General features: G+C 36.7%; 1 protein-coding gene across 1 annotated transcript in view; it reads left to right on the top strand.

Annotated features, from left to right (window-relative positions):
- TM9SF2 (transmembrane 9 superfamily member 2) overlaps positions 1-12,571 on the top strand; it is a 28,700-nt gene extending 16,129 nt beyond the window's left edge. The window contains exons 8-17 of the mRNA XM_054084788.1: positions 1,230-1,309; positions 1,408-1,516; positions 1,640-1,772; positions 2,017-2,136; positions 3,020-3,077; positions 3,734-3,893; positions 5,792-5,943; positions 6,983-7,094; positions 7,694-7,865; positions 11,455-12,571. Of these exons, the coding sequence (XP_053940763.1) occupies positions 1,230-1,309; positions 1,408-1,516; positions 1,640-1,772; positions 2,017-2,136; positions 3,020-3,077; positions 3,734-3,893; positions 5,792-5,943; positions 6,983-7,094; positions 7,694-7,865; positions 11,455-11,522 (1,164 nt within the window). The 3' untranslated portion in view covers positions 11,523-12,571. The remainder of the gene's footprint in view (positions 1-1,229; positions 1,310-1,407; positions 1,517-1,639; positions 1,773-2,016; positions 2,137-3,019; positions 3,078-3,733; positions 3,894-5,791; positions 5,944-6,982; positions 7,095-7,693; positions 7,866-11,454) is intronic.
- Positions 12,572-14,458: the final 1,887 nt, after the last annotated feature.

Here is a 14,458-nt window from a genome sequence, read left to right as displayed (position 1 = left end):
TGAAAAATATGAGTTATGATGCCAAAATTAAGTTGTATACTGAAAAGCAAGTACTTCTGGAAACCTGTGAGACATCAGTGATTAAGAATGACCTTAGCTTCATGCTGTCATAGTGTTCATCTTTAAAAAACGTCATGCCTAGCTGCATGTGTGTTCCTGTCCTGTGCACAATGTTATATCACATGGAGGTCATCTTCTGAAATTCCATCAGGTTGGCAGATCAGGTCATCTCAGGAAGACAAAAAATGGCAATATAGATAATGAGGAAAACTGCATTTCTATCCTAGAGTTGTTGATGCTGGTTTAGAAACTTATTGTTGTCTCTGAGACCTAGTTATATTACCTCAGTGAACTGGATATTTGATCTTGGCTAAATTTTTTTTAACCCACTGCTTTTTAATATTTTCAAAAACTGGCTTTACTGGAAAGCATTCTTGTTCTTGCATGTTATAGAGAACTGAAATAACATCCTGTCAGAAAGACACCTAGCCATTTTTATTAATTGATACTAGTGTTTATGGTTTGTTTAATAGCAATCTTTAGGCTGATCAGCATGGTTTATTCCTTTTTTTTTCATATTTACTCTGCAAAATAAAACAAATACTCTTTTTGAACTGTTTCTGATCTATGGATGTGCAGTCTGAGTAAGTAACGTCTGCTGAAATGCCTGAAGGAGTAATTTGTTTCCATCTTACTAACAACCTAAGTTTTGTCGTATCGTCTTCGCGTCTGTCTTGTAGTATAAGCTGAATGTAGCTGTATTGGTAGTTGGTACTGAAACAGGGTTGTATGGAAGCAAAGGGTAATTTGGACAGAGCACTATCTCGAAAGTGGAATGTTATGCTGGAGTTTAGTTTCTCAGTGTCTGTGGTGTTGACTTACATATGCTAAAACCTGCATGTTCTTTTATTATTTCGCTAGACATTGGAATTCCAGGTGAACTAATGTAATTAGTGAAGGGAGGAAGCACAGTTAAATTAATTTGGTAGGCTTTTATGTCTTAAGAAGACATGGGTGCCCAATACTATTGAGAAAATGTTTTAGTTTAGATTCTGTGGTCAAATCTTGGGCTTATTTTAGGCAGCTGTTATTAAACTAGTCCCTTTAAGGCATTCAAGATGAAATTTCCATTTTGTCATGATATTAAGGTTGCTTTGCTTGAACATCAGTGTATAAATTTACAAGTTAGATACTGACCTTATCTGAAACTGATATGTTTTCTCTTTCAGGAAGAAAAAAATATAAGGTGGGCATCAAGATGGGATTATATTTTGGAATCCATGCCACACACTCACATTCAGTGGTTTAGGTGAGAGGAAAGTTTGACTTCAAGTGTTCAGGAGTACTGTACTGAAGTGGTTACACTGCAATTTGAATGATGATTTTTGTTTTGTTTTTTTAATTCAGTATTATGAATTCTTTGGTGATCGTCCTCTTTCTGTCTGGAATGGTAGCTATGATTATGTTAAGGACACTGCATAAAGACATTGCAAGATACAATCAGATGGATTCCACTGTAAGTCTAAAATGTATCTCCTAAAACGTACTTGAAATGTAATCTTTTCAGCTAAATGTATTTCTGTAACAGGCTATTTAAATGCCAATCTGCTGTATTAAAACAGGTGTGTTTTCTTTACAGGAAGATGCTCAAGAAGAATTTGGCTGGAAACTGGTTCATGGTGATATTTTCAGGCCCCCAAGAAAAGGAATGCTACTGTCTGTTTTTCTAGGCTCTGGGACACAGATCTTGATAATGACGTTTGTTACCCTGTGTAAGTAATAAAGTGGGGAAAGGGTTAGTTAAGTACAAATGATTTTTCACTGCTAATTGCATGGCACTAGTAAAAATAGCAGTCTAGTTTGTCTAGAAATTTCTTAAAAGTCTTAAGATTAGAAACAGCTGAGCTGATACAGTAGATGTGCAGCTTAGTATATGCAGATTTTAAGATGACTGATCTACTGACTCTAAGTCAAGTGTATAGTTACTTTCTGAACTTGTGCATCTCTGCTTCATAGTTTTTGCCTGCCTGGGATTTTTGTCACCTGCTAACCGGGGAGCTCTCATGACCTGTGCTGTAGTTTTGTGGGTACTGCTTGGAACTCCAGCCGGTTATGTTGCTGCCAGGTTCTACAAATGTGAGTAAAAGTTATTTAAAACAGGGCTTAAGGTCATTAAAATCAAGTATCATCACAGAAGTGATTTTTATTTTGCAGTTCTGTTTGTAGTTCCCTTCAGGGCAAGTTGGAGAAATGTACTTGCCTTAACAACAGAAAACAAGTAGAGAACACCAACATGGTTACATTGGTTTTGATGTGATCAGACTTAAAGACCCTGAACTGCTCTTGCTGCTATATATTTATAGAATTAGGAAGTAAATTCCATTTTGCTAGTACTAAGGTTATTACATCAGACAGTTTTGTACTTCTGTTTTCTGCAGTTGCAGGGGCGGCAGTATGAACTTGCATTTAGTTTTAGCCATCGATGCTGTTCAGTAACTCCCTCACCCCAAATCATGAATCTCTGTTCTGACATGCCTGAGATTTGACATCACTTTTTTAGCTAGTTCCTAGGTCTTTGGGAGAATGGTACTTATCAGACCATGGCAGGGGCATGGGGGAAGGATTACGATATGTTCTGTAGTTGTAGAAACCTACAGTCAAATGTTTGAAAGCTTTAACTTCTTAATCACTCCAGGTTAAAACTGTTTTTTAAAGACTTTAAAGTACTGCAAATCAGCTTCCGCCTTTTAATTGATGACGTGGTCAGAGACTCGGTTTATTGAGATGGATACTTTTCCTGATCTCGGTCTGAGGCTTTTCTTTGCTTTGAAGCTCTGTGATTAAGCGAAGTGGTGAGGAAATTTAGTTTTATTACTGAAAGTTTAGTTTACCATTTTAAACTTGGGCACGATAGCACATTATTTGAGTATTTTGCAAGCTAAAACTAATAGGTAGACTGGAAAATTAATTGTTGTGAGCTTAATGCATGTTTTGATGACACTCAAATGTTTTAATACAGCATTTGGAGGTGAGAAATGGAAAACGAATGTCCTGCTGACATCATTCCTTTGTCCTGGGTAAGTTGAGAATATCACTGTGATTAAAAGAATTAAATTGCTTCTTTTGCATACATGCATAACTAATTTTTAAGTTTCAGCTATGAAGTAAATCTTGCATTGTCCATTCATTCTAAAGCTACAAGAATATCACAGCGCTTTTGACAGAGATTAATGTGTTAATGCTATATCATGCTTGGATTTTTTTTCTTTAGTAAGCACTTTTTTTAGTTAGCGTTTGTTTCCCTTCACCATATGAAAAGGTTGATTTAAGAAAGAGCATTATGATAATAGTAAGTTTCAGACAGGCTCACTTTTTTGCTGATGTTTTTTTACTATCTAGGCTGTTTCTCTGACCACACTGTAGTTGGCCTTACATAGTGTCATATACTGTGATAATTTTTTCTACTCAATCACAGCAAGCAGTCTTACCCTGAAGTGTAGTTTAGACAAACATGCATTTGAAATTGCTTAGCTGGAACATCAGCTCCTGCTGGAGTTCAGTCCCACTAGATTAACAAATAATTACTTATTTGACCTTTTAATTTTGGTGTTTTGTCTGTGTCATTTGGTTTTAACAGAGACTTACGCTAAAATCTTAACGCAGTGCTATTGTTTTGTTAACATTATTAAATATTAAGTATTTCTGCGCTTTAAGTGTTTTATGTATTTTTCAGAATTGTATTTGCAGATTTTTTTATCATGAACCTCATTCTCTGGGGAGAAGGCTCTTCAGCAGCTATTCCGTTTGGTACTTTGGTTGCTATTTTGGCACTCTGGTTTTGCATATCTGTACCGCTGACGTTTATTGGTGCCTATTTTGGTTTTAAGAAAAACGTAAGTGGTTTTGAGAAAATGTTTTGTAAGTATGTGTATTTATTTTCCACTGTATAATACAGACTGTGACTGAGGTAGCACCCAAGCGAGTTGCATTATCAGCTCCAGTTTTGCTTATTTACTTAAGAGCTGCATTAGATGTCCAATCCAGGGATTCCAGGACTTTGAGATTCAGTTGATTGTTGGTGGTGATATTTTACTGTATCACTGTATTTGAGTGACTGCTGTAGATAAAGCAAGGATTTGGGAATTTTTATTTTAATTAGCTTCTCTTTCATTATTAAAAAAAAATAGTTTACCCAGGCAACCATAAGGGAAAGAAACTTACGCATTTCTGCTTTTTCACCCATGTTTTTTGTTCCTGCCTGCCCTCTGCGCTGAGGATGTTTTCTGAACAAATTGCTAGAGTTCTTGTGAAATCGCTTTCTATAAGTGTTCTGTGAGTGGTTATTACTGCTTGGCAGATGTTAATTGTGATTTATTCCTAAACTGATCAATTTTACTTATTTATATGAGGGCTTTTTGACAATGGTGACCAAATCTTCTTAAATAATGAAACTGGTCTTCTTGCTTTGCTTAAAAAGTGGTTTACTGTGCCCCACAAGCTTGAAGATCTGTAAGTTCAGATATTTTTGAGCTTTTTTCATGTAAAGGAAGCCAGGATTCCAGCTCTCTGTAGCTTTCATGGAATACCTTCTGAGATTAATTAAGTATCTTTGAATTAATTATCTTATTAAAGTCAATTTTAGTTATATCATTTTTCTTAACCTGAATTCAGTGGGGTTTTTTCTGATAACCATGGTGAAATTCCAGCAAAATCCCTGGATTGTACAGAGGCAGTTCCTTTAAGAAAGGAGTGTTCGATAAGCTATAAGGCAATGTGACAGGTCTCACAAACACATTAAAATCAAATCAGAAAGCAAGTTCCTAGCAAGTATCTATTGATACTCTTGACGTAATCTGTATGGAAAGGGAAAGATGGCAAAGTATGCATTTATCTGCCTGAAATCGTTTCTCCCATGATGCTGAGCTATGTGTGCATTTTAAACTAGGATTTAATTGCCGGATTGAGTCCTCTCAGTTTACAAATTAACACTAATGTGATTCTTGGAGTAAATCCTGAAAAACAAAATACAGGGAATTTTAGGAGGAGAAAGCAAGAGTCTGCAGCAGCTGAAAAGTGAGAAATCGGCTTAGGGTCTGTTACAGGCCATAGATAAGTAATCATAAAAAGGGAAGTCCAAAAAACATCTGTAGCTGTGTCTTCGATGAGAGCTGTCTTTTAGCTTGTTTGCATAGCAATTGTTGGTAGCTAGGCTGGTAGCGAAAGCAGAAGTAGGGGTAGCTGGGTATGCACATGCTCAAGACAAATTGTTGAGGCTCTGGAGTGTGTCCAGAGAAGAGCAACGAAGCTGGTGAGGGGGCTGGAGAACAAGTCTTACGAGGAGCGGCTGAGAGAGCTGGGGTTGTTTAGCCTGGAGAAGAGGAGGCTGAAGGGTGACCTTATTACTTTCTACAACTAGCCTCTTCTCCCAAGTGACTGAGGACAGGACAAGGGGGAATGGCCTGAAGCTCCGCCAGGGGAGGTTCAGGCTGGATATCAGAAAAAAATTCTTCACAGAAAGAGTCATTGGGTACTGGAACAGGCTGCCCAGGGAGGTGGTCGAGTCACCTTCCCTGGAGATGTTCAAGGAATGGGTTGATGAAGTGCTTAGGGACATGGTTTAAGGGAGTGTTAGGAATGGTTGAACTGGATGATCCAGTGGGTCCTTTCCAACCTGGTGATTCTATGATTCTATGATAAGTAGACTTCTGCCACCACTCATTTCAAAGCGAAAGAAAAACGTGTTACTGTCATTTGACACTTTACTTATTTAGCAATTTGTTTTTGTTTAAAGGCTATTGAGCACCCTGTTCGCACAAATCAAATTCCTCGTCAGATTCCTGAGCAATCCTTCTATACAAAGCCGTTACCTGGCATTATCATGGGAGGGATCCTACCCTTTGGATGTATCTTTATACAGTTGTTCTTTATTCTCAATAGTATTTGGTAAGTTAACCATGCTTTATTTGAATTTCCTCTGTCATACAAGGTGTTAATTTCTTTATGAAAGCTTTTCTTTAAGATGCTTTGACTGATGTTTGATGACATAGGGTTACCAGAATACTGGTTCAATACAAATGTGATTGTTAACATTTTGTGGTTCAGAAGATGTTCGGTGCCTGTTTTGCTTGTTGAGGTGTGTAGAGAAGTGGCTGTGATATACTTAGCAATTTACAGCTGACCTGGAATATGCAAATAGCTGGTTTTCTCGTGTTACTCCTCTGACTTCATGCAGAAGTGGCTCTGAAGCTGATGTATGGCATGTAACTTGAACGTGATAAATATATTACAATTGACTTAAGGTTTCTTTTTTTTAGTTGTTGAGCTAGAAAAGTATTACTACTTTTGGTAGGGAAAAAAAAAAGAAATCAAGAACTTATTTTGTGAAATCTATCTAAAAGCACCAGAGAGCAATTCCTTCAAAAAATAGAGCTCCAAAGACTAGTCCAGTGTAAGTGAACTCTGATGTGAGCTCATAGCACACTGACAAACTAATCTACTGTGAGAGATTTGCCTTCCTTCTGGCAAAATTTAGTTATCGGATCTTGTTAAACTGTTTCTGAACCTTGAATAGATGTCTCTACCCAATGTAGACAGCTACAGCATTTGACATTTCTTGTTATTTTGCAGCTCTGCCCCTTTGATTGAAATGTGAGGTGAAATCTAAGTTCTGCTGAAGTCAGTGGGAAGAGGTCACGCTGACTTCAGTGGAACTATAATTTCACTCATTATGTCTAGTCACTTCTTTCCCTTAGATCCCAGCCAGGAGCACGCTTTGGGCTTGCTTTCTCACTGTTTTCAGACTGAGCTGCTGAGCCTCCTGTTCTTCAGTTAGAAAATAAATTAGTGAACTGTACGGCCACGCAACTGATAGTAATGCGATAAGACGGGGAACTCTTAAGGTGAAGGCGATATGACTGCTTATGAAGAAATAATATTAACACAGTGTCCATTTTTACTTTTTTTTTTAAACTCCCTTTTATAGGTCTCACCAGATGTATTACATGTTTGGTTTCCTATTTCTGGTATTCATTATCTTGGTTATTACCTGTTCTGAGGCTACAATATTGCTCTGCTACTTCCACCTGTGTGCAGAGGTAAGAAATATTCTTCAGTATTCATACTTGATATTGTTTTAAGAATGCTTCAAAAAAAAAAAAAGGCTTTTGTAACTGAAAATAAGTATTCCAGAATTCAGCATAAACAATGTTACTAGATGAGATGCATTAAGCTGTACCTTTAAGAAGTCAAGCAAGCTACCTTTGACGTAACAAATACTAAAACACTGCACTGAGTACTGCTAAGTTAGATCTATCATCTTTAGCTTCCAGCTCCATTTTCTAGAGGACCTAAACTGATCCATTAACTTTGATCAAAGTACATTTTGGACATGCTTAAACTTGGGGAAAAAAAATAAAAGCTGGCAATATATGGTCTGTCTTATCCAAGGTCTTAGTTTATTGGCTGTTTGATACTGATCCTTAGGAGTCTACTCCTTATGTCTACTTGTGAGCAGTGTAGCTAACGCAGTATTGATGATACATGATTCTTTTTCCTGTAGATAAAAACTATAAAAATTCAGTTTTGGATAAAGTGGTGATACAAAAAGTAGCTCTGCTTTCAGTAATAGGGTCAATGCATTAGAGCTGTATGGAATATTACTCATAATTTTTTTTCCTTCCCTGACCCCTTCTAGGACTATCACTGGCAGTGGCGTTCATTCCTCACTAGTGGTTTCACTGCAGTTTATTTCTTAATATATGCAATACACTATTTCTTTTCTAAACTGCAAATCACAGGAACAGCGAGCACCATTTTGTATTTCGGTTATACCATGATTATGGTTTTGATCTTCTTCCTTTTCACAGGTGAGTGTATTGAACCTTAATCTTAAATTTTGAGTCAACTTTAGCTTTGCGCAGTAGAATCCTTTGCAAAACGTATCTTGATAAGGGATTATAAATTTATATAGGTCTCTGATATTTTTTTCCAGGTAGTTGTGTAGCATTTTGCATATCTGATTATAAATTTTAGTGAGAGATTATGAGAACGAGGTAAAACTATTGCTAATTTGAGGTGTGGTGTGTAATTAAGTCTTCATTTATGACACCTTTAAACATGATAACTATTTCTCCAAATTTAGTTCCTATGTTAGTCATGTAACAAATTAAATTTATGAAATTAGTTGTCTTTGGAGAAATACACTTCACACACAATCAAATGTATGCTTACAGTGTCAATTAAGGAAAAAAAAAAGCTTTGTGGAATAGGAGGGAGAAAGAGAGGAGTAAATGTTGACAGAGAATACATTTGGATTTTTTTGCATTTGCTCTTCAGGAATTTCTTTACCTTCTTTCCTAATTGTACTGAAGTAAAACAGGAAGCACACAATTTCTTAACCATTTTTTGAAGCAGTCTTGTCAGAATCTTGTCTTTATTCTTAGCTTTTGGAAAAGCATCTGTCTTGGGTGTTGTGTTTCAATTTCTTCTTCAATAAGTGAGATGCGGTCACAAATTCTTCCTTTGTCATCTTCAGTACTAGGAAGGAATCTTCAAAGACATTGCCTTGTGCAGCGCAGTTGAATTTAGATGATGAACAGGAGCAAGAGCCTGCAAGGAGTCTCTTGGGTCATTGCCTGTTAAAAGGAGGGAATGGGACTTAAGTACTTTGTATAATCTCTTTGAAAAGTGATCAAGCTGTGTTCTAGAAGTGGTTAGTTTTATCCTCCACCCTTCTTTTTAAGTCAGTCTAGTTTGTTTTGGCATTGCTTGAGGGTATTTTGTAAGTTACATATCATCTCTACTTTTATTTATATTTTGTGTACTGGTTAGCAAGTCATTATGAATACCCGATCAGATTCTGCTTCCCTTTCTCACTCCCATCTTATTTCTCACCCTGCCTTTCTCTTAACCTTTTTTCTGATCTGAATTTACTAGTAGTCTCATTGAAGTGAAGAATTTAAGAGTGCATGGTTGTTCGACTAGAAATGAATGTGCAGTGCTGTATGGAGATCAATTTTAAATGCAGTGCAAACTTAAAGTACCATGAAAAAATAATTAGGTTTTACATAAGTATGAGTTCAATCAATTTAGTTTCACTGGCTTTCACAATAGACAGTCGGCTATTGGTCTGCCTTTAATAGTAAACAGTTTTGGCCAAACCCACAATTGTTTATCCTGTCTCCTTTGCTCTGTCTGTTTACTTTGAATACATGCAGTAATTCTGCAACACACACGTTCAAGATCAAAGGGATTTACAGTAAAATTTCTATTCTGAGGCTTGGCTTAGCTGCCTTTCTGCACCTAAGGCACCCACATGATTTCCATCTTTTGCCCTTATTCTTTCAAGTTACTCATGTCACACAACATCATCTAGAGGTATTAGGATGCATCCAGTGCATCGCCTTTTTCCTTTGCTCACACATTCACTTTCACTTGACCAGTTGGCTGTGGAGTGCCCATCAGCAAATCTGGAGAGTCCTTTTCTGGGTAGGTTCACAAGCATACAAAGAAGAGATGGTTTACGGTCAGACCCCTTCACAAGCTTTCTGTGGTAGTCGTTTGTACATAATTAGGACAGTGGAGAAGTGAGTTACGCTGTGCAGCCAGAACTAAGCTTTCAGAGTTTGTATGCTTTTGGTTTTTTGAAATTCTCAGTTTATATATTTAAATTAGAGAATACATGTGAAGTTAAACAACTTCGAAACAAACTTGTGCTTAATGATTTTTTTTAAATCTATTTCCCATATAATTAAGTGCAACTTATCCTTTACTTTGAGGGAGTACTCCTAGTTCTTAAGATTTAAGTGTACTTCTGTCCACTTAGATTGATATGCGTTCAAAGGTGAATATGTTCATTTCTCTTGAGATTTACTTAAGAGCTTTGAGATAAGGTTTTACAGCAAAAGTGAGTAGCAAGGTAAATGGGCAGTTTTTCACCTGTTTCTTAAACAAAAAGCATATTAGCAATTTAGCAAAAAATGCTCTTAAAAGCAACTGACTTCCTGTGTCAGGATGATAAAGAAGCTAAAAGGAGAAAATTATAATTGTTGTATCAAGACTGTTCTGCTGCTGCTTACTCATCTGTTAAGAATTGTCAGTATCAGGCAGGGTTTTGACGGTGCCCTGCTGCTATGTCAGCGTAACACATGCTTCAGGCACTTGCATCCATACTGCATTCCAGGTCATTGATCAGACTCAGCAGGCAAAATACTGGGAGCTACATGACAAATCTTTGATTCACAGCTGGGACCACAACTACGTATCATAGTAAATGAGTCGGTTAAACATCAGTAGTTTAGCAAGCGTGAAGGGGAAAAAAAAAAATTACTGTGATATCATTCATGGTTCCTTCCAAGCTCATATAGTGAATGAGTTAGCACACAGCTTTTGTTGTGCCTCTTATCAGATCTAAAATAAAGGTGATGGTTGTTTTTTAGTTTTGTTTTTTTTCCTTTGAAGAACCTACTTGGCTCTTGCATAAGTTAAGGCTATGACTTTAGAAGAGGTAGTCGGGCAAAAATCAGATAATCTTCAGAGCTTTTAACATGTCCTAGTTTTTGTGGGAAAGGGAGGTTCCTGTAACAGGTGTTCAGAGCTGCTGTTGAGTCCATTATCATTCTGGCTGAGTCTGCATTTTGAAGTAATCCAGTTAGAACAACAAAGCTAAATTCTACTAAACCAACTCTATTAAACTCTACCAACTCTGCATTCAAAAGACTATTTTTGTTAAAAACTTCTGTTGCAGTTTGAAGAAGAGAAGGGGTGGAGCTATTTTTCTTTGGCTAAAATGCTTGTAAGTTATCAGCGAAACAGTCTTCATCCTTAAATTTCAGTTCAGGTTTACTTAACACTTTTTGACTGCCTTAAGTATTTCAGAAGTGTTTATTTTTAAGGCACATAACATATATTTTTGATAGTAGTTGCATGGTAACTACACTATGGTTTGAAATTTGTATTGAGTTGATTTACATGGAAATAAAGGCATTGCTCTACTTTTCCAAAAATCTTAAAGTATAAATAAGAAGTGGGAACTGCTTTTGATGCTGTCGATTTAATTGGTTTATTAAATATAATAACAAAATTCTGACCAGCTGAGCAGATCTGGTCAAGTGTGTGTGACTGGTCACTGAAGAAGGGTGAAACGAAGTCATGTGGAGGTGTTGGACTGGGGGATAATGAAACAACAAAAGAACAAATACATAGGAAGAGAAATAACACAGAAACATCTTTAAAGAAGAGTCTTCCATGTGACCAGATCTATGATTGTAGTTTTATTTAGTAGTTGATGCCTGTGAAGACCAAGTACTGTCTGTAGCTTTCTGATCTGATGGATGTACTGAAGACTAAAGATAGCAGATTGCATATATATATGCTGTAATTTATGAACAACAGATAGATATCTATGTCCCCATTTTGGTTTTCCTAACTTTCTTTTATTTTTTTCTTCTTTTTTAGGGACAATTGGATTCTTTGCATGCTTTTGGTTTGTAACGAAAATATACAGCGTGGTGAAAGTTGACTGAAGAAACCAATGTAAAGAATTAACAGAGAAGAGGTTTAATCTTCATTAACATAACTTAAAGACCTGGTCAAGTTGATGAACTTGAGCTTTATCAGAAGTATTGGCTTCCTATTCTTTGAGAATGATACTGAATATGCAGCTGCCCCAAACACTTTTTCCACTAACACGTTTGTATTGTGACTTAACAACTTGTTTTCATTCAGATCTTAATGAAGATCAGAGTTACAATATTTATGCATTTGTAAATACAACTATACTTCAAAAGAAATGTTGAATTCTAATAGCAGAATAAAAGTGGCTGTATTACTCAACTTAATGATACTTCTGATCAAAGTACAACTGTAAATAGGGTTTTCTAGCTTGGTAGGTGGGATGAATTATTTTTCTTTGAGGGAAATGAGAACTTTTTATTATGCTAACTCTGAAGGATGACTTTTAAGCAGTGTTGCTTTTAGTTTGGATGTGATTTTTATTTTTTACTGGTGTTACGTCCATAAATATTCTGATTTCTGTGACTTCATTAGTTTCGGTGTTCTTGGCCTTTTAAACTATGTGCCTGAGTCCTTGAATTTATAAATCCATAATCTAATAAATACTGAAAAAAGGTCTTCAATGGCTTATTACATGTTATAAATTCAAAAAATATGTAAATACCATTATATTTGAAGACAGATGCTTAAAGATTGCATAGAGTATTTTATGGCATTTTCTATGGTTTAATGTTTATTGACACATCCCTAGGTTGGCAAGAAATGTTATTTGTGTTACATGGCTGTAACACACCAGTGTGATTGTGGTGCATGAGAACTAAAGTATCCACAGATTTAACAAAACCACTCTGCAGCGTTAACCCCGTCCTTAACCCAGAGACATTTTCAGAGATTGCTATGGAATTGTCAGTATGTTGATGAGATCTTGCAGTGCATGAGTCGGCATTCTCTGCTGATCTTGCTTGTACAAGATCTCGATGCACATTCTATGTGGCAACTATTGCTGATTGTACTTAATGTAGGTTAAAAAAATAAAAAGAAAATTACTATTTTTGCCTTATATCAAGAGACTAATGTCAATTTTTGGATGACTGACATTAAACCTCTATTTGATTTTTTTTTTTTTTTGAAAAATGGAGTATTTTGTTCATATCTTGTTTGGTAATTTTAGACTCGTGACACAGTTTGGCTTTTGGCATGTTTTCACAAGCCAAATGAAATTTTATTTAAAATTAAACTTCAGGTATCAATTGCCATTCATGAGGTTGAGGTTTTTTATTCTTAACAGAGTTTATTTTTCTAAAAAACCTTAACCTAATGATGATTGAATACTGAACCCAATAAAAATATCTTTGGTTAAGGTAACTTGTTGTTATTAATCTCATAAAAGTTGACATATAGAAAGACTACAGGTGACATATCCTCAGTTGCTGTGCTCCACAACCTTTCCCAGATGAACCATGCCACTCTTGTGGTTGGGGACAGGCAGAGCACAGCTCCATTTGGATGTCATGGACAAGTCTGTTCTGATGCCCCTCCCCACACGCAGTCACTCGGAAATGCTGATTTCAGATAAATCTTCCATGGTTTATGTTCAAAACAGGAAAAGGATGAGTGTGGTTAGCGTTTTTTCTTTATTGGTGCAGTGAGCTGTACTGTGACTCTTCACTTTTAAAAAGTATAGGATTGAATATTCTTAATATTCCTGGTTTTGTGATCACTGACTCTATAGTCACTGCTCAAAATTGTCAGTAGTTATTACACAGATGCAAATTCTTGGTTTGAGAAACATGAATCTGTTTCATGTTTGAGTAATGTGAGCCTATCATTGAAATATAATAGGTGCTCAGTTTCAGTGTAGTGATATGAAAACAGATTTTTGTGATGGAAGATTAATAGGTAAGTATAAATTGCTGACCTGTATGAAGACAGAGCAAATTTAGACAAAACGTAATGTTTCAGACCAATGTAAATATAGTGGATGGTAAATAATTTTAAAACTGGTTCTTTGGCGTCTGAAAGCAGTGACCATCACTGCCAAGCTTAGCCTGACAGTAATCCTCAGTCCAAATCGGGTTTTGAAAAGATGATATGGGAGTTAGTGGTTTGGTTTGTTTTTCTTTAAGGAAAGAAGACATAAAAAAGCAGCTCTAGGGCAAGCTGCGTGGTCTGTCTTTAATCTGGTGGCTTCACTTTTATTGAAATGCTTGGCTGTGTTTGAACAGCTGTAAGAATTTATGGTTGGGCTCCATCTCAAAGGTCTTTTCCAACCCAACAATTCTATGATTCTTAAGGAGATTTTTGGTGTCGTACAGGCCGTGTGTGCCATCAGCTGCTTTACTGGAGTCTTGCAAACGTATCACAAATACTACTTGATTGCGAGCCAGTCATGGACAACATCTTCATGGGGTTTGTGCCATTTTCAGTTAAAAGGGAGTGAACAGGAAAGGCAGAAGCTTTTAACACAGTGTCCTGCTTGCTGCTTACCTTTCTCCCATGTTGCAGTTTTGACTTAGGATTGCTTGAAAACAGATTTGCTTACGTTACAACCTTCTGTCTTTCCCATGAGTGCAAAGAGCAAGTGATTGCCCTAACTAGCGCTTGCAAACAGCTCAATCCTTTTGTATTTGGGAACTCGGCTCCCTGGAACGTGTGTGGTTGCAGGTATGATGCAGGTGTAGTGCCAAGCACAAAGGTGTAGACAGCATTGTAGAAGCTGTATTCCCATGTTTCTGTCACACCACTTAATGTCCCTCTGGGGCTTCAGACATCCAGAGTGATGGTATTGCCCAGAAAACCATCAATATTTGTGGATGGAGGAGGAAGCCTGTGCTGTGTGGAGTGGTGAGAAGAGGTAGGTGAGCTGCCTGGTTGTGGGAAACTGAGGAGGAAGGTAGGTAACTAGGGTTTCTCTGTGATCGCCTGAAAAAATGCTTCAAGTGGGTAC

Source organism: Cuculus canorus, chromosome 1, assembly GCF_017976375.1.
Source record: "Cuculus canorus isolate bCucCan1 chromosome 1, bCucCan1.pri, whole genome shotgun sequence".
In the NCBI taxonomy this organism is placed as follows: domain Eukaryota; kingdom Metazoa; phylum Chordata; class Aves; order Cuculiformes; family Cuculidae; genus Cuculus; species Cuculus canorus.
Note: the sequence above shows the minus strand (reverse complement) of the source record. Positions and strands in the feature narration are given on the sequence as shown.